Source organism: Syngnathoides biaculeatus, chromosome 9 (genome assembly GCF_019802595.1).
Source record: "Syngnathoides biaculeatus isolate LvHL_M chromosome 9, ASM1980259v1, whole genome shotgun sequence".
NCBI classification, from domain to species: Eukaryota; Metazoa; Chordata; class Actinopteri; order Syngnathiformes; family Syngnathidae; genus Syngnathoides; species Syngnathoides biaculeatus.
Window position 1 is genome coordinate 8,702,750 of NC_084648.1, and position 19,813 is coordinate 8,722,562.

Sequence of the window (19,813 nt, forward strand, 5' to 3'; positions counted from 1 at the left end):
TGGATGCAAAGAAGCGGGATGGCCGCCTTCCCGCCAAATCTTCCTGTTCGAGACGCGGGGGAGAGCTTCATTCAGCTACAGATTCCCGCTTTTGTACGCCTGAGTGCACAATTATGCAGAAAGCTCACAACAGCGTAATTTATGAAGCAATAAAAACGGAAGATGGAGGATTGCTGTTGTTGACATTTTTAGTGTGTGTGTGTGTGTATGTGCGCGTATGTGCCCGCAGGGTTTGTATCCGGGCTCGGAGGAGGCTTGGCAGGTGTATAGCACCGCATCGGATCCAGACGGCCAGTGCGTATGTGCGGTGGTCGCGCCTGCCCGGAACCTCTGCAAACGAGACCACCGCACTTGGCAGATAAGCTTACTGACTCAACAGGTGAGTGCGTGTGTGTCAGAGACTGTCTGTCATACACATTCATGCAACTTCCTGTGTGAACAGGCACCATTCATTTTTTGATGTTCCCTGAACTGAGCTGGACTTCCCCCTCAACCCCCCACCCCCAGCAAAAAAACTTTGTTATTCTTATTGAGAGTAGCAAATCATTACGTCTTGTACTATTCCTGAATAATAGTCCAATTCTGTTTTTAATCTAAAATGGCTTACTTTAACCAGGTTCCTTTGCTGGGTTTTCCGCCTCTCAGGGCCGTAAATCTATGCTGCCTTGGACAAGCTGTCTTCTTTCTAGCTCGCCTCCGGGTTACCTCGCCAGCTGGCTATCTGCCACGCTGTGTTAGATAAAGTTTCCTCAATCCATTCTGCCACAGTCGCAATGCCCCTTGGCGATGGTTCCTTCTTGGCTTTGGTTGTGGTTCTGCCATGAATATCCATCCAGTTCCTTGGGAAGAAGCTAGTGGACGCCTCCTTCCACGGAGATCTCATTTTTTGTTTGTTTGTTTTAAAACATCCAAAAAGCTTGGAGATGACACGAAAATACATCTCCCAGAGGTTTGTCCGATACCGTTAAACATTTAGAAGGTGATAATAAATGAAGGTACATGGAAAATGAGAGACACTTGGCATAGAGGACCCATATTTAATTCTGAAGTCGATGTTTTTGCCGATAAGAAATTGGACTGTTCATTTGCTTCCGCTTGTCTTTGAGAACTAGATATCCACATGGATCTGGTGAGTAAGTCATCAAGATTTACACGGAAGAGTTTGAAAGCTCAGAAATGTCTGGACACATACAAATACTTCGTTGCTGGATCTGTTCTCAACGGGGAGATGGCCCGTGAACGCCGAAGTGTGTTCAGCTACACGTTAACCTTTGCTGAAATCCATCGATCTTTTCAGCGAGTATTCAATACAAGTACCAATATTTAAATAAATGACCCCTGGTTTTACACAAACTCGCATTCATTAACTAAAATTGGCTCATTTCAGAACAATGCGTTTACAAAAAAACAAATGACAGGGAGTCGTCTCCAACGTACATGGAAGCCTGTTGCAGCCACACGTTAAACTTCAATAAATCTCTCCGTGACACACTTTTTTCTAAAAATATACATTGTTCTCAAATCAGTCCAATGCGTATTCAAAACAAGAAAATTAACCGCTGGGATAGGTTTCAGCCCCCATCCACGGAAGCGCGTTGAGGCAACATGTTGAACGTCAGTAAACCTCTGTGTGTGCGACGGTTTGTTTTCTTTTTTTAAATACACATTGGACTCATTTGAGAACAGTCTGTCGGGGAGAGGTTTACTGAAGTTTAACGTGTGGCTGCAACACGCCTCCGTGTACGTTGGAGACGACTCCCTGTGGGGTTTTTTTGTTCTCAAATGAGCCAACTTGGCATTATAAATGCTTCTTGGGAATTTGAGATTGAGAAGAATAATTCCTACCTGAAATGAAATGATCGCTCCACAGTCGTGTATTTGGTTGGCCACCATCCATCACGTTTAATTGCAGAAATCCATCGATCTTTTCTGGTCGTTTCAGCTGGTATTCTCGAGAATGATCTCTTTGAATATCTGTCTCGTCTGTTGTAACAGCCAACAGCACAACAAGTCTCGGTTGTGAATATTCTGCTCCGGTTCAATGTCCCCCACACTGTCGAGTAAATCCTTTTGACCAGCAATATGGCACCGTGAAAATGGTGACATCACATGCATGAGCTCGATAGACAAACAAACATTGAACCTCACATTCACACCCACAGACAATTTAGTCTTGAATTGACCAAGCATGCATGTCTTTGGAATGTGGGGGGGTAAGCTGGAGGACCCAGTAAATAACCACGTAGGCACGGCGAGAGCATGCAAACTCCACATAGGGACACCATCAAAAACGGTGCTGCTGAGCAGACGCAACCGTCAAGCACTCACAGCCTCCTCCAAAGAACGGTGTAAGCAGTGCATCACATTCCCGCGACGGTACAACAAACACCAAATTACAAAAAAAACAAACAGCAGAGCAACCTCTTCGCTCTCACCATTAAATTGCTAGATGCTAATTCTGTTTTATGTCTCAAAGTATTTATTGTCAAAATGGCTGTCTGTTGTCATGTTGGACTACGGGAGACAAATCCTTTGTGTTTTTGACACACTTGGCAGATTCAGATTCTGATTGAGGACAGATGCCTACTTCTTGAAAACGAAAATAAATGAGCGTCATTTACCATAAACCACATGCAAACACACTCACACACACATTTCCTGCTTTTAAAACTTACTGGGAAGGCTCGTAATTATTGGTAAATACATATATTCACAAACACACACTCACACAAAACAGTACCTTCATTGTAATAAAATGAGGGTTTTCTTTTAAATATTGTTCTAGTTTTGGGGATAAGAGTGCAATTGTGTTTCTGCGAGATATGTATTCTCAATTATTCAGCATTGCTGTCATAAGTGACTTTTAGCGTCCAGTCCTCTCAGAATGTTCACATAGATTAAAAAAAGAGCTTCCTCATACATACTGTACACGCACTCACATCATTATACTGAATGTACGCTGACCTGCAAGAGCTTCATCGTCATACAGTCTGTGCAATGTGTTTCAAAGTGCATCAAAGAAAATTTAGACATTTGAGTCGTCACCAAACTAGACGGAAATCTATTTTTTAAAAGGTAAATTTGAAATGTTGAATAAAACATGTCGGGACTTTGCATTGAAGGCATTTGAATAAATAATAATAATATACTTTCTTCAAACTTAACGTACACATTTTGATAAATATCAAAGACAATTTAGTCATTAACTTACATTATATTACATTACAAATTATCTTCAGTGTTGCCAAAAATATAGACCTAAACATTAAAGACAGCGGCACGGTGAATCAGATGGTAAATCGTTGGCCTCGTAGTTCTGAGGTCCCGGGTTCAATCCCGGACCCGCTTGTGTGGAGTTTGCATGTTCTCACCATGCCTGCGTGGGTTTCCTCCAGGCGGGCACTCCGTTTTCCTCCCACATCCCAAAAACATCCAACACTAATTGGACACTCTAAATTGCCCCGAGGTGTGATTGTGAGTACAGCTATTTGTCTCCGTGTGCCCTGCAATTGGCTGGCAACCAGTGCAGGGTGTATCCTACCTCCTGCCTGATGACAGCTGGGGCAGGCTCCAGCACTCCCTGCGGCCCTCGTGAGGATAAGCGGCAAAGAAAATGGGTGGATGGACATTAAAGACATTTTCTTGTCTTTGTCAAACCCAAAGTACGTTTCTGGAAAAAGTAACAAGTCTTTAACATGTGTACCAATTTTCATTAAAGACTCAACTGTGGGTTCATTTAAGACACACAAGATTTACATTAAAATTCTCAAAGAGTCAAAATTGTCCTGTTTACCAAAAATTCAGCATTATTGGCAGGAAAATGTGTATGATTCTTAATTGGATGTTAGCAGGTCAACATTAAAGACAATTTTGAGTCGTCGCTTTATGCATTATGGTAAACAGACAATTTGAGTCTTCCACAAAAGGTATTCATATACTGTACATATGTACGAATACGTTTCGACAACTCAAACTTGTCTTCAATATTCACATAAAAACAAAAGACCCTTGATTGATTGATGTTTGCAAAATGTGTTTGGATCAAAATCTCTTGTAAGGAATTCAAACGAGTTGCCCAGCCAGCCTGATGGAATTAATTTTTTCTTGGTTCTTTTAATGTTCGATCATTGATTTTGTTTCCAAGTACGAATCCTGATACACTGAACTTATCTGTTGAGTATTTCACACAACAAAATTGGAAAAACAAAGAAAAGCAAAAGTGTGTGTCTTAGTGTCGTGTCAGCAGCACCAAAGGAAAATACTTTTTACTCTTGTTCATCTTTATAATGTAGAAAAAAGTAGCTGATTTAAGACAGACTTGTCTTTTGCTGTTTACAATGCCACGTAGGTTAGGTCATAACGATCTAAAGTAATGTAGTCTTTAAACAAACATAAACCTTTTCCGAACTCAAATGATGCAGTTTGGTAAAAAAAAAAAAAAGAAAAAAAAAATCAAGACGATTTTGAGTCTCCGCCAAACATGTATTTTTGTAATCAAAGATAATTTTGCCTTTATTGAATGTGAACCACCGTTTTATATTCATTTTAGACTCTAAATCATTTTTTATGTTTATGAAGTTGCATGCATAAGCTCGTTTCTGTCCATTTGGGTAAACAAACAAGGAGCTTTGCATACATTCATGTTGATGTTAATAATGTGTTTTTGTAAATGTCAAAAGAGTCATTGCCAAACCTCATATACACTTTTTCTTAATTTAACCTACACACTTTGGAAATAAATGTTACATACAAGAGAATATGACCATTTTTGTAAGGAACAAAGACATTTTTTGTCTTCAGCAAATCTCAACAAAGGACCGTTCATTTGCAAGTCTGTAAATGTTCTTTGATATTTCTGAAGAATGTTTGTTAAGTTTGTCGAAGACTCCAAATTGTATTAGATGGTAACGAAAACACCAGTGTAGGGTTTATTTTGTCCAACAATGGCCACATGCATTTTTTTTTTTTTTTTTTTTTTTTACCTCAAGTAAGTTGCAGAACATGTTTTTGAACAAGCTGGAAAATGAGCAGATGGATGTTGAACTGCGAGGTTACTGTTGTTGTTGTTGCGGTTCAGGTGCAGAATGTGAGTCAGTCCGTGGAGGGGGTCCACCTGCGGACCTCCAGGGAGCTGCGACACTTCCGCGAGTACGAGCCGCTGCTGCGAGGCGTGGACGGACGTCTGCACTCGTACGCCAGCAGCCCCCGGACGCTCACATCCAAGGGTCTACAGGTACACACACCGGTGCAACCAAGTACATTTACTTCTGTAAAAAAAAAAAATTTAAGGGTAGAATTACTCATTCAACTTCTTTACTTAAAAGTGAATAAATAAATGTTTCAAAAACTTGGGAGCAAAAGTAAAGGTGTTTTTTTTTTTTTTGCGAATTACATTGGAACTCCAGGAGATTTTTTTTTTGTATGTGTAATAATAATCTGTTCCAAAAATTATGACTAAAATCAAATCGTAGGAAAACCAAAGAAATATTTCCCATATGTAATCATTTAAATCCAAATGATCTGTTTCAGACACACAAACATGAACAAAAATTTATTTATAAAGAAAAATTGTAATTTAACATCCTAATAAAACAACGTGACATAAATCTAGAAGACGGATAAAATGGATAAGTACTCGTCAAATATCTCTTTTACTAAAGACTTGATGACGTATCAAAGACAACGGTGGGGAGAGACAGATGAGGACAGGTTGTTGTACCGAATACTTGTACTTACTTTTTTAAAAATTCTATGATGTTTGTCATTTTTATTTTTCATTTATTTATTTATTTGTTTGCTTCTTTTTACCCAAAAGGCCAACACTTGGAACTTTCATTGGGCCCAATGGGGGCACATTGAACAGTCACACATAATTAAAAAAAACTAATAAAAACATATTTTTGAAATTCTTCCGATGAGCGCTGGTTTGAAAAATTGAAAACCAAGTCATACAAAAACTAGGGCATGCATAAACCAAGATTCCACTGTTACGACACTTTGCTGTGGTATACTATATGATATTATTTTAACTGGGTACAACGGAAAAATACAAATCATACTTCCTTACGTACTTGCATACATCCTGAAAAGAAAAAAAATGCACTAGCTAACTAAGAAGCACCAGATAGTGTTCCCCTCATTTCTATTTTTTTACATCATGTTGTCATTTTCTGGGTTTGAAAAAAGTCATGAATATTTTGACAAAGTAAGGATATCGCTTTTCAAATGAAGGGAATAAAAGTAATAAGCCAAGAGAAAAACAAATGGTTCCAAACGTAAGCACAAAGCCACTTCTGTACTGTAACAAAGTACTTGTACGTGGTGACTTCACACACGCGAGCAGAAGCTCCGGTGTGTTCACATTGATTTCACGCAGTGGGGGAGGAGGATGGAGACATAAAGCAGCGTGTGGATGCTGTCGGTGTGTTGACAACTGCATCGCTGCACTAAGTAGAAGATTGAGAGCTCTGCAGGGCGGCAAGAAAATAAAACAAGAATCCGATGGGGAGGGATGTGAAGTTGTATTATTAATGTCGGCTTATGAAAGCAAAGCAGAGGGAGCGCTCTTAATGTCGGGTTGCTATTATCTTGCGCCACAAAGACGCGATCATTTGGGTCATTGAAGGGCCTCGTTTTTCTTTGAGCTTTGACCAAAATATGTACATACATATGTGAGGTTAGTTAAAACTAGAACTTGTCTGCAATGTTTATATAAGGTTCATTATGTTAAGTTCATGAAAGATTCTTAGTTCTCCATTACATTTTATCAATATGTACATTAGATTAGTTGAAGACTAAATCCTTTGATGGCTTTATGAAAATACTCACATAGGTTTGTTAAATGAAGTTATCGTCACTGTTTTTGTAAGGTTGATTACGTAACGTTCATTGAAGGGTGAATTGTCTGTTATATGACAATATGTACGTTAGCTTAGTTAAAATAGCCACCGATTTTCTGTACTGCTTATCCACACGAGGGTCACGGGCTTGCTGGAGCCTATCCCAGTTACCTTTGGGCAAGAGGTGAGGCACACCCTGAACTGGTCGCCACCCCTACATAAGGTTTATTATATTATGTTCATTGAAGATAACATTTTCTACAGTTTACGTAAGGTACATTAATCGAAATTATCTAATGTGTTTATGTACAGCTTATTCCATGAACTCATTCACTGCCAGCCGTTCCCTGAGCAAGGTAGCCCTAGACTGCCAGGCATTTTTTTATAGCAATTTCATTCATTTTTCACGCCCCATAAAATATTGTATACTATGTCAACACCAAAACCACCACAGAAAGACTCCTGTTTGCAAAGCAAAAACAGACTTTTTTTTGTGAATGCAGACAGATCAAGCAGAACAATGACTTTGACACACATGGTTTTTCTTTTGTGAAAATTCAGGTGTGAATGATTGTTTATGTTTGTCAACCAGTCAAGTGGGATACGCTGCAGAACCTCCACCAGAGGATGAATAGATGGATGGGTACAAAAACATATTTTAGGTTTATGTTAAATAGAGTATTTGGGCACTCAATGAAGCTCAATTATCTTGGATTTTTTTTAACCCTTGTGACCATGAGCGGCTCGGAAAATGGATGGATGTACCTTAGCTTCAGACGCAAGATATCTGCCTTACCGTGCAATATCAAATGCGTTCTCTTCGTTTTACTAAAGTAACGACACAAGACAATCGAAAAAGGCTTCCTCATTACACTGAGAAGCAGAGCTGGCGCATCGCATACTGTATTTCGATTCAATGACTTAAATAATCAATATCCACGCGCTATTTTTAGCAACACTGTGGGAGGGGTGCGTTGGGAGTCGGGTTGGGGAATTGCAGGGGGTTCCTCTCTGCCGGGGTTCCGGATGAAAGGAAGGAATTAGGAAAGGTTGCCCGGAAGCGCAGTCAGATGAATGTGAGCGAGATGAAGCATTAGCAAGTAAAATCAAGTCATATTTGTGTTTGGGGTTTTTTACCCTATACTTTTTATGTCCACACTCTTCCATTAAATCCAACAAGATGCTGCTAGAGGACTTCTACAAGCTGTCAGAGAGCACATTTGAAACAGCCAAAAAAATGTTTTTTGAATGTTTTTTTTCATACTGATCTCAATCAATAGGTACAAATTATAGTTCTTAACGTGTCAAATTATTATTGTTTCCCTGCATTGTTTTCAGTTTCTTTCAACAAATCTAACGTATGTGCTTTTGTAGACAAAGGCAATTTAGTCTCCAAGAAACCTAACATACTCGAGGTGTTTTTGTCACCATCAAAGGGAATTTAGATCTTCGGCAAATCAATATCTCCATTTTCTAAAGCAATGAAGACACGCCGCGGTCGTCAACAAACATATTTTGGGTGTTTTTTAATCATCAAATAACAAAACGTGTCTTTTTGTAATATTAAACATAATTTAGTCTCCAAGAACCAAACATTTAAATTTAGATTCTTTTGTACTAAAACAATGAAGACACACTGGAGTCTTCAACAAATCTAACTTACGGGGTTTTCCAAGTATTTACAGGCTCTACAAATTGTAGTTTTGTTAGAGACCCAAAATGTGTTTGGTGTTTACACAAATATACACACTAAGTTTGTCTAAGATGTGATAATGAAGATACGTAATGGCAGGAGGCAGCTGGCAACCGCTGCAGCTGCACTAAGTAAAAGATGTCACCTCTCCATACGGGGAAAAAAACAGATTCACATGAGGATGAATGTGAAATTGTATTATTCATGTTGACTTGTGGAAAGCCAAGCAAAGGAAGCCCTTTTTTATAGTTGCTTCTCTATGTATATATATATTTTTTTTTTTTTTCAAATAAGGGCGACAAGAGATGAAAAATGAGATGATGCCTCGTTTCCTAAAAAAAAGAAGTGCTTTAAACTCACAAAGTGAAGCTTACACGTTTGTGCATGGAACCATCTGGAAAAGTTGCTGTGAAAGTGATCAGTCCGCTGCTGAAGTGAAGCTAATTAATACAAATGAAAGTCAAATGAACCTCACAATAGGAATTACCTCGCTCCATCAGGACTGGAAGAGTACATCAATGTGTTCGGATCATTCTGAATTGTCTTTCATATTCCACAACAAACTGGGTACTAGGTTCGTTGAAATCAATGTATCGTAATTTCCGGCCTATAAGCCACGACTTTTTTCACACGCTTTTAACATTGTGGCTTATGCGGTGATGCGGCTAATTTTTGCATTTTTTCGAACGCCCACATATACATACAGCAGGTGTGTCCAAGACTCAGAACTGTCTGTACATATGAAATGTTAGGATGTAAACATCCATCCATCCGTCCATCCATTTTCTTAGCCGCTTAACCTCACAAGTGTTGCGGGGAATCCCAGCTGTCAACGGGCAGGAGGGTACACTCTGAACTGATTGCCAGCCAATCGCAGGGCACATTGAGACAAACAGCCGCACTCACAATCACACCTAGGGGCAATTTAGAGTGTCCAATTAATGTTGCATGTTTTTGGGATGTGGGAGGAAACCGGAGTGCCCAGAGGAAACCCACGCAGGCATGGGGAGAACATGGAAACTCCACACAAGTGGGTAAGGGATCGAACCTGGGACCTCAGAACTGTGAGGCCAACGCTTTACCAGCTGATCCACCGTGACACCTTTTTGTAAACATTTAAGAGTCTTCAACAGACCGAACATACAACTTCAGCTGGACCTAGAACTATGTGAAAGGACCACAACGGGTTGGTCGCACAATTTGTAGAAGCGCTGCTTTATAGGATGGGAGTACGCGAAAATGATGACGATCTGCATCATTTCCCTCCAAGGAGATAATTTGCAAATCACCCTCAACAATGGAAAACACCAAGAAAAGAAAGACCTGGATAACAAGCCCACAGAGACCCCAAAACATCTTCAAGTGTCTTCATCCCTATCCAGCTGGCCTCAATTCAGCCCTACTTAGAAAATCTGCACAGCCAACGCAGTCCTGAAAAATAAATCGGTCTTGTTGCACAACTCATAGCATGAGTGGCACACTGCGGGATTCCTCCGGGATTATCCCATGCCGAGCAGATGGGGCTTTTTCCATTTAGCCACTGCGGCTCTTTCGCACCTCCTGGCAGAGACAAAACGTAGGATTAAAGATGACAGAAGGAGAAATTGAATCAATAGACAACGTATAATGAATGAGATATGATACAAAATGATTTTTTTTCCTTTCAAGGATAGATTTGCATATTTTCCTGATAAAAGGTTGCATTTTTTTAAAGCAATTGATATATTGTGACGATTATGTCCTATTTTTCAAGAAAAAAAAGATTTGGAGATGTGAGTTGTGAGATTTTAATCTTAAAACTTGTAAAAAAATAAAAATGCAATCTGACAAGAGTAAACATTTATTACTTTTTTAGAACAAATCTATAAATCAATTCAATACATTAGGATTTTTCTTATACAGTTGATTTTTTAATGGAAACATATTTTTAAATGTTGAATAATGATTTAAATAAATGTTTATCCCCCCCACAAAAAAACTAAACTAAAAAAAACAATTTGATTCATTAGTAGATGTATTAATCTTATTATGAGAAGCCACATTTTTCAAGAAGACATCTTTTTCTAATATGTCAGATTTTTTTGTTGGAAAAAAGTTGTGTTACTAGAATTGAGTCATATTTTTTAAGCTAGTTTTTTTTTCTAATGAAATCAGATTTGGGGGATTTTCGGGAGCATTTAAATTTGAAGGTTGCGCTCGCTGTACTCAAAGAGATCAATGTGCCACTCTGCAGTTCCCAAAATTGAGACTGTGGAGTGGATTACAAAAGAGGTAGGAGAGCTGTTCGGGTGAAAAATAGAAACGCTTTTCTCCCACAGACATAATCCGGCTACCATTGCCGCGCCGCTTCAATCGACACGAGGACAGAAAATAAGCCTTTGTGCCCATCAAGTGTGAGAAGATTATCGCCTCGTTTCAGGTCTTTCTAGAAACAACCATCTGAGGGGCCTCTGCGCGTCATATTCTTGTAATTGTTTGTATTTTTTTATAAAGACTTTCCTTTACCCACGTCAACAGTATTCAAAAAGGAGCTCCTCACAGAGGATAAAGAATATATGACTGCACAAATGGTTTGTTTAATGACCTTATAACCGTTTTATTCCCTGTTAGGTCTTTTTGCATGTTTTACAGTTTATTAGTTTTAATCTGACCATTTCACAGCCTGTACATACTGTACATACCTGCAGCAATAGACCTTCATTTCGACATGTATATTATTGTATATATACCTGCAATTACAGATAGATAGTTATTTTACAATCCGGTGAGGAAATCTTTATTTATTTCTAATCTATGGCAAAAGGAAAGGACTGTGGTGTCACGAGCAAGCCTAGTCCACTGCCAAGAGGGGCGTGGGCACACCACTGCTCTGGGCGGTGACACCTGTCACCCCTCACAGCTGTTTCACATTGGGACTTTAATTAGACAGGCATTTAAGGCGAAGTTTTTGTCACTGGCATTTACCAGTTTGTTGCCCGGAGTTAGTGAGTTGTATTCACTGACAGTAGGAATCTCCACCACTGACAATAGTGTAGTGTTGAGTTATCCTCGTCACAGCATTTCTGTGCCACCATAGTTTAGTCCCGTCCTAGTTCATGTTTCCAAGTTTGCCTCCCGGTCATCAGACCTCGCTTCATGTTTTTGGATTTTGCTTATAGCCTAGCATTGTTGCGCCTCTGCCTTCTCGGATTGCTTACACCGTCTACGACCTCAGCTTTGAATAAAACTACGCCTAACATCATGCCCTCGTCTCGGAGTCCTGCATTTGGGTCCAGCCCTGCACCGGAGCTTCGTGACACATTGTGTCAACCCACACTTCCGTTCCCAATGATGATGAGGATGAAGAAGACAGGGTGATGGTCGGGGGATGCCATACGTTTGACACCCCTGCCCTAAATCCTAGTCCAATAATACTGAAAATCTCCAACCCCGGTACTGTTATACCTGAAAACACAGATATTATGGCTTCAAATCAAGCCTTCACACCAACCCCTAAATATAGCCCCAACCCAAACACATTAACACCCTAACAACCTTAAAGCTAACTACCCACCCTTGCGGTAAAGCGCTAACTGTAAGCTTACAACCCGATGTCAAATGTTTGAGAGCTAACCTGCTGGCTTCTTCTTCTTGTCCAGGAGCTAAAGGGTCAGGTGACTCAGCTTCAGCCCCTCCTGTCCACGGCAGATCAGTACCGCTCCGACGTTCAGACGCTGACCGCCCTGCGTGACGAACTGCTCAACCTGTCCATCGTTTTGACCGCCATCCAGGAGGAGATTGGAGCGTACGACTATGAAGAGCTTCAGAGGAGAGTCCTGCTCCTGGAGACCAGACTGCACAGCTGCATGAACAAACTAGGTCCAGTAAAAAAATTACCAGCACTCTCACAATTCACTGATGACAATCATCCCCAACATATTCATGGTTTAGTATTCACAAATTCTCCTACTTACATTTTTTTTCAGTGAAACTGATCTCCGACTATTTGCTAAAATACTATTTGCATTTATTCATGCTCTTTGTGAAATACCTGAAACTAACACAAGCCAAAACCCTGTCTAAAATGGAAAGCAGTGCTATCATTGGTGTCAAGGAAGTGATGACAGACGAGCTGTTTGTGTTAGGGAGGAGCTAATTTTAGTCTGGGTTGTTATCAGAGGTTACAGAGTCTTCTCCACGTGTACATTTACAGTACATGTTGTGCATATTTCACATGCAATTTTTTAAATGAAATGACTTGGTTTTTTGCTATTCACTGCCCTATTTGTGAGGGATTCATGGAATAGGAATCAAATGTTTATTTTGGTTTCCTTTGTTAGGACAGTTGCTTTTTTTATGAGATGTTTTTATTTTTCCTTGAAACGACGTATAATATGAGACTAAAGTCAGTCAGTCAGTCATTTGAGGATAATAACGTCACGATCTTCTGAGGAAAAAAAAATAGTAAAGAAAAATAAGTTGTGCTTTTGGAGGACAAAGTCACGGCACAATGGGGGAGCTGGTAAAGCGTCGGCCTCACAGTTCTGAGGACCCAGGTTCGATCCCGGCCCCGCCTATGTGAAGTTTGCCATGCCTGCATGGGTTTTCTCCAGGCACTCCAATTTCCTCCCACATTCCAAAAACATGCAACATTAATTGTACACTCTAAATTGCCCCTAGGTGTGATTGTGAGTGCGGCTGTTTGTCTCTATGTGCCCTGCGATTAGCTGGCAATCAGTTCAGGGTGTATCCCGCCTCCTGCCCGTTGACAGCTGGGATAGGCTCCAGCACTCCCCGCAACCCTCGTGAGGATAAGCGGCTAAGAGAATGGATGGATGGATGTCCATTTCGCATTTACCTGTATTATAGTTCTCATGCATTGCAAAATGATTTTAAGCACCAAAATAATAACTACTGTAGTTATATCTGTGTGCATTTGGCGCGCAGGTTGCGGTCGCCTGACAGCCGTCACCGGGCCCATCACCGTCAGGGCGTCGGGGTCCCGCTTCGGCTCCTGGATGACTGACGCCATGATTCCCAGCTCTGACAGCAGAGTGAGTTTTAAACCAGGCACCGTGTGCGTCTGTGTGTGTGTTTAAGGGAGCACAGGTCTCCCTGGTTGTACTAGTACCACGCTTTGAGAATCAGTGTTCCAGAACACACAGTGGTGCGCTGAGATACGAGCGAACTAACCTATGAGTTTTTCGAGATACAAGCCGTTGTTTGGCTGATTTTTTTTTTTTGTTTGTTTGCTTATTTATTTATTGCTTTGATTCGCAAGCAACAATTTGTGATCCGAGCACTGTATGGGGGCCATAAACGCAACTCACTTCAGGAGTGCAATTACGCCAGAGTGAACCACTCTTCAAAAAAGAGGCTTAAGCTGTTTATTGGCACTCTTGGTTAAAATTTATTGTCAAACTAAATATTACAGACGAGTGTATTATTGAAAACACCCACATAAATTTGCCCGAAAATCCACAATAACATAATGCAAAACACCATAGAAGGATATAGTGTGGTAGTTTTATTGCGCTTTAAGCAAAGGCTATCAAAACACAAATGGTAGATCAACACATGAAGACAGACAATATAACATATAAAAACACAATATAAAAATGACTAATAATAATGCAGCTTACTGAGAATTTATGAACATTTAAATGTACTGTATATTAATTTGTGTGTGTTATGCTGTCCCCAGGAGGCCAAAGCCCTCACACTAGAAGGAGCATGACAACGGCCATATAATTGAGGCAGTCATTTCTTTAAATTCCATTTAATTATATCAGTGCTCTAGTTGTTATAAAAAGAAAAAACAATATTATTATTAAAAAGATTGCAAACATTTTTGCTGGTTTATAAGGGGACAGATGATTTGAGATGTTTTGAATCTCACTTGATAAAATATTTAAAAGACTTTATTCCCCTTTTAAACTTTGACTTTATTATGATAATATTCAGACTTTAGCTTGGAAAAATTACAACTTTATTCTCATAAGATTGCTATCATAACTTTATACCTTTTTTTGTAGAACAGTCTACTGAAATCTTATGACATTTACATATAATAGTTATTGCTAAATTGCAGAAGGTTTTCCGCCTAAGCTTATGGTTAGATAGATAGATAGATAGATAGATAGATAGATAGATAGATAGATAGATAGATAGATAGATAGATAGATAGATAGATAGATAGATAGATAGATGGATGGATGGATGGATGGATGGATGATGGATGGATGGATGGATGGATGGATGGATGGATGGATGGATAGATAGATAGATAGATAGATAGATAGATAGATAGATAGATAGATAGATAGATAGATAGATAGATAGATAGATATAGATAGATAGATAGATAGATAGACAGAGAATGTGAGCTACCACAATTTATGTATAAGTGTACACAAACACACGTGCCCTGTATGTTGAATGAGCACATGGAAGCGGTTGTCAAGGCAACTGTCAGGACCTCCTCGCAAGCATGTGTTTTATATTGGCACCGTGACCCCGCGCATTGTCGGAGTTTCACCACGGAGACGCGCGGGAGCAGCAGCACAACAGCATCAGCAGCGGCATAAACTTTGTAGCATGTTCTGTAATTAGAAAAAGCATTGCAACTCAAGATTATTGTACTTTATGGAAACATACAGTAATAATCAGAGGTGGGTACGAATGTGCAGCAATTTACTCCATTACATTTACTCAAGTAACATTTTGGATACTTTTTTAAAGTTTCTGTACACTGTTTGTAACGGTAAATGTTTGTTTGTTTGTTTTTATCTAAAAAATGTTATGTTTTCATGGAGAAAGTGTTGAAATATTGCTTGGTCGTTTCTCATCGAGGTGTGGTCCATGGACGGCTTCTACCGGGGCCGTCGAGTGCTGGAGTACCGGACCATGGCCGATTTCACCAAGGGCCAGAACTTCGTGCAGCACCTGCTGCCGCACGCTTGGGCCGGCACCGGCCACGTGGTCTACAACGGCTCGCTTTACTACAACAAGCACCAGAGCAACATTTTGGTACGCCACGGCAAACATTCACCGACACTGGATTACACTTTTTGTATTTCCTTTCTTATTCAACATTCGAGGTTGAAATTGTGACACGAGCACTTATTTAACCACACTGGAAGAATCTATTGTGAAAAAAAATCTTTTTTTATAGTTTTGTGTTTTGTAAAATTGGTTATGTTCATAAAATAATGCATGATTATTTTTCATTGTATCTATAAGCCACTTACAGTAACTGTCACTCATCAATTTTTTTGTGAAATAAAAAATAAGTTGTTTTCGTTAGTATTATTAGTTTATAATAATAACATTTTGAATGCAGGGATCTCGTGTGACGTGCGCCACGTATCCTACCTGCAAAAAGCATGGAGAATTGGTATCCACTGATGTATAACAAGGCTTACAAAATTTTGTGTGCACGGCTCAAATGACGTGGTCTCGCAGAACAGTTTTGTGGGTCACAATTTGCATTTCGCACATCACACAAAATAGCGAAAAGCAAAACTGGAAATCGGTGATTTCTAACCTTTATAGAGCCAAGGCACATATTTTACAATGGAAAAATCCCAAGGCACACCAACAAAAGTAAATGTCACCAAAAATTCATCGATTAATTACTGTATCTAATTCCTGCCATCTAATAAAAGAGGATTTTTTCTGTTCTGTCACTGTGCCTCACTGGCATAAATAGATAAAGATACATTATTTCTTGGAAATAAATGTTTTTGGAGGAATTATGTAAAATTTGATCATTTCAGAGGGCACACCTGAAGGGCACTCACGGCACACTAATGTACCACGGCACACTGTTTGAGAATCACTGGCGTACATGACGCAACGGCGCTTACGTCACCGATGCGGAAGTAAAGCTTTCAATTGAGGAGCGGGAAGGCAGAAAAAAGCATTTCACCATGAAATGCAAAGGCGAGCACCGATAATATTAAAGTATTGTTGTAAAACACAACATGTCGGCCAATACAGGATGTATTTGCGTGGCCTGGCGGCGTCTGTTCAGCTGTGCTTCCTGCAGAGTGTGTGAAGTCATCCGCCACAAAGTGGGCTCGAACTCAGCATTTTTCTGCTTCGGAAACGCTCAGCAGTTCTTCTCAAAGTTAATTGAAGCCATTAGTTCTCAACTGAGTTTGGCAGGTGATGAAAAGCTTTGCACGCGACACGATACGTTATCACTCAGCCAGTTTTTGTGAAATAAGTGAGTGTGTTGCCATCGCGAAGTGGGCAGGTACTTGAATTGTGAGTAACTTGCTACACCACAAAGTCACTTAAATGTCATGTGGTTGTTTTACAAGCATTATGCTATTAATTGTCTTTTGCAAGCAATTGACAAATTGCATAGTTGTCAAACTTAAACGCGATCACAGACTCATTTTGACCTTATGCGATGCTAAAGAAAAAAAAAGATTTTGATGGAAGGGGCCATATAATTATTTGTTTTCGTAATTCTAATTAATTCATTGCTGATTTAAAAAAAGAGGTAAATTTGCTTTTTATGTTTTTTATGTAAAAAAGTTTTTACTATTAGATTCGAATTAATGTAATAATTTTTATCATGGTAATCATTCATTCAGTAATATTCAACAGATTAAATGATAAATACATTCAAATTTAAAAAAAATGTCCTCATAGTTTTTAACTTCACGTACAAAGCTTATTATAATGTTACTTAATGCATGGTCATTATTAAATGTATAATTAATCTCATTGTATTGTCATTCTTTTTTAAATTTAATTATAATTGTAAATTAATTCTACCTATAAATGAACAAAAAATGGAAAATAGTTTATTTTACTATGATATTTGTTTTATGTAAAATAAATATGAATGTAAGATTAACATTATCATGCATGCTCTTTTTATTGTATTCTATACAGATATTACTATGAACTAATCAATAATTAAAGTTGAAAAATATGTTTTTTGAAAAAACAATCACTATATTTGTTTTAATGATGACACGATTTTGTATGTGTTTGTTCCGTAGGTCCAGTACCACTTCCGCTCTCGCAGTGTGCTGTTGCAGCGTAGCCTAAGCGGCGCAGGCTACAACAACACCTTCCCGTACAGCTGGGGGGGTTCGTCCGATATCGACCTCATGGCCGACGAGACGGGCCTGTGGGCCGTGTACACATCCATACCCAACGCGGGAAACATTGTGGTACATCATCACTAGCTAGCTAACATTAGCCATCATCGCAATTGTGACCGATTGATTTTAACTGGCTAATATTTAGTTTATTTTTTTTTTGCATTAGAATTCAAATAATTTTTTTTCGTCAGACAATTTTTGTAACTGGCTCATAGTAGCATTCCCGAGAGTTGTGAGTTAAGTCAGACGTTAGCATTCAACAGGCTTGTTGCTCAATTTTTGTGACTAGCTAACATCTGCATTCTTCTGCTTTGTTCATTGGCTGATTGTAAGTGGCTAACTTTAGCCTTTGTAACATTAAGTTTCCTCATTGTAACTGGCTAACTCTAGGATTCATCAGGGTTGTTTGTCAGAAGATTGTAATTCCGTCTATACTGTGCACAGGTAAGCCGCCTGTGTCCGCGCTCTCTGGACGTGCTTCGCAGCTGGTCCACGGGCTTCCCCAAACGCAGTGCGGGCGAGGCCTTCATGATCTGCGGCGTCCTCTATGTCACCAACTCGCACCTGGCCGGAGCCAAGGTCCACTTCGCTTACAACACCAACACGTCCACCTATGAGTACACGGACGTGCCCTTCCACAACCTCTACTCACACATCAGCATGATGGACTACAACCCCCGAGAGAGGGCGCTCTACACCTGGAACAACGGACACCAGGTGCTCTACAATGTCACGCTTTTTCACGTCATTCGCACCGACGGATAGACTGAATCGAACGGGTCTGGAGGAGAGTCACGGACTATCGCGTTTGTTGTTTTTGTGCTCGATGTGTCGGGTCCGCATGGTTCTGTTTCTTCAATAAATGTCAACAAACTTCAGACCTCTCATACTCGTCTTTTGTTTAAGACAAAAAAAAAATAAAATGCATCAACACAGATGCCCAAGTTCACTAGGTTCCAGGTGATGTTAGGATTAGCTAGCGTGGGTAATTCGTTGAAGTTAGCTTTAATTTGCAAATTGTCGTGACTGGCTAATGTTCGCATTCATCAAAATTGTTAGTTACAACAATGTAGTTGTTGTTCATTTTCAGATTGTAACCATATGTCAGAGTTACTGGTTAGCTAATGGACAGAGTTGACTGCTATCTTATCGCCGGAGTTATTAGCAGATTGTCATACCTGGCTAACAGAAGAATCAAACTGCAATGTTTGGTGATTGTCGTAACGGGCTAATGTTAGCATTGTTCAGGCAACAAGGTGGTCGACAATGTCATACATTCAACGCTTATGCACTAATACATAGATTTACAATGACGTTACCACAGTCCCAGGATTGCCTTGTCCACTATCTTTTGTGTCACTACCGGTAATTGGAAACCTATCTATGGCTCGATCATGTTTGATTGGTCTGGAGCGGTAGCAGGGGCCAGTCAGGTTTGTGGTAGATGTCTGGTCCACGTGGTTGTGTTCATGAAAAAAAAACGTCAACAAACTTCATATCGTCTTCGGATTTAAATGATTGCACTCTCCAATGTTTGTTCAGGTCACAGTTGATGTTAACATTGGCACCCATGGGTAGCAATTAAATAAATGAATCTAATCAATTGTTTGTGTGGATCAACATTTAAATAATCTTGATCTAATTTGATGGTTTGTCATTCACAGAAATTGCGTTAAAATGTAGAAAACTGAAATTTATCTTGCCTGCTGAGGAGCGCAGCCCACCAAAACCTTGAAACACGAGATATTTACAAAGAAAGATGGTACACAGAAAGAGTTTCACGCTAGCACCACGCTAACGCTAATAGAATCGGTTAAAATAAAACTTACCGGTAAATATCACTGAGACACGCCAGTTTCGCAGCAGCAACACGCGAGCACAGCGCCAACGCCAGCGCAGCGCTAACAGGGCCGGTAAAAGTCACTTCCTCGGCACATAGATTCCACCGGTCTCATTCTTACCTTTTCCGCTTGAGCGCCCCCTTGCGGCAGTTAGAAAAAAATGCACAAATTAGCTGCATCACCGCATAAACTACAGTGTTGAAAGCGTGTGAAAAAAGTCGCGGCTTGTAGGCCAGAAATTAGGGTATCTTAATTGTTAGCAATTTTCACAAGCTAACAGAAGAGTCTCACCTCAAAACTACATCACCCGCTTAGTTTTGATTAATGGGTTTTTTT

At 39.8% G+C, this 19,813-nt stretch overlaps 1 protein-coding gene across 6 annotated transcripts in view; it reads left to right on the forward strand.

Annotated features, from left to right (window-relative positions):
- Positions 1-18,514, forward strand: part of LOC133505574 (noelin-2-like) — a 23,683-nt gene extending 5,169 nt beyond the window's left edge. For all 6 annotated transcript variants that reach the window (XM_061828723.1, XM_061828720.1, XM_061828722.1 and 3 more), the window contains 7 exons: positions 230-379; positions 5,078-5,233; positions 12,171-12,390; positions 13,459-13,565; positions 15,364-15,540; positions 17,532-17,705; positions 18,081-18,514. In XM_061828723.1, coding sequence (XP_061684707.1) covers positions 230-379; positions 5,078-5,233; positions 12,171-12,390; positions 13,459-13,565; positions 15,364-15,540; positions 17,532-17,705; positions 18,081-18,401 — 1,305 coding nt within the window. In that variant the 3' untranslated portion in view covers positions 18,402-18,514. The remainder of the gene's footprint in view (positions 1-229; positions 380-5,077; positions 5,234-12,170; positions 12,391-13,458; positions 13,566-15,363; positions 15,541-17,531; positions 17,706-18,080) is intronic.
- The last annotated feature ends 1,299 nt before the right edge of the window (positions 18,515-19,813 follow it).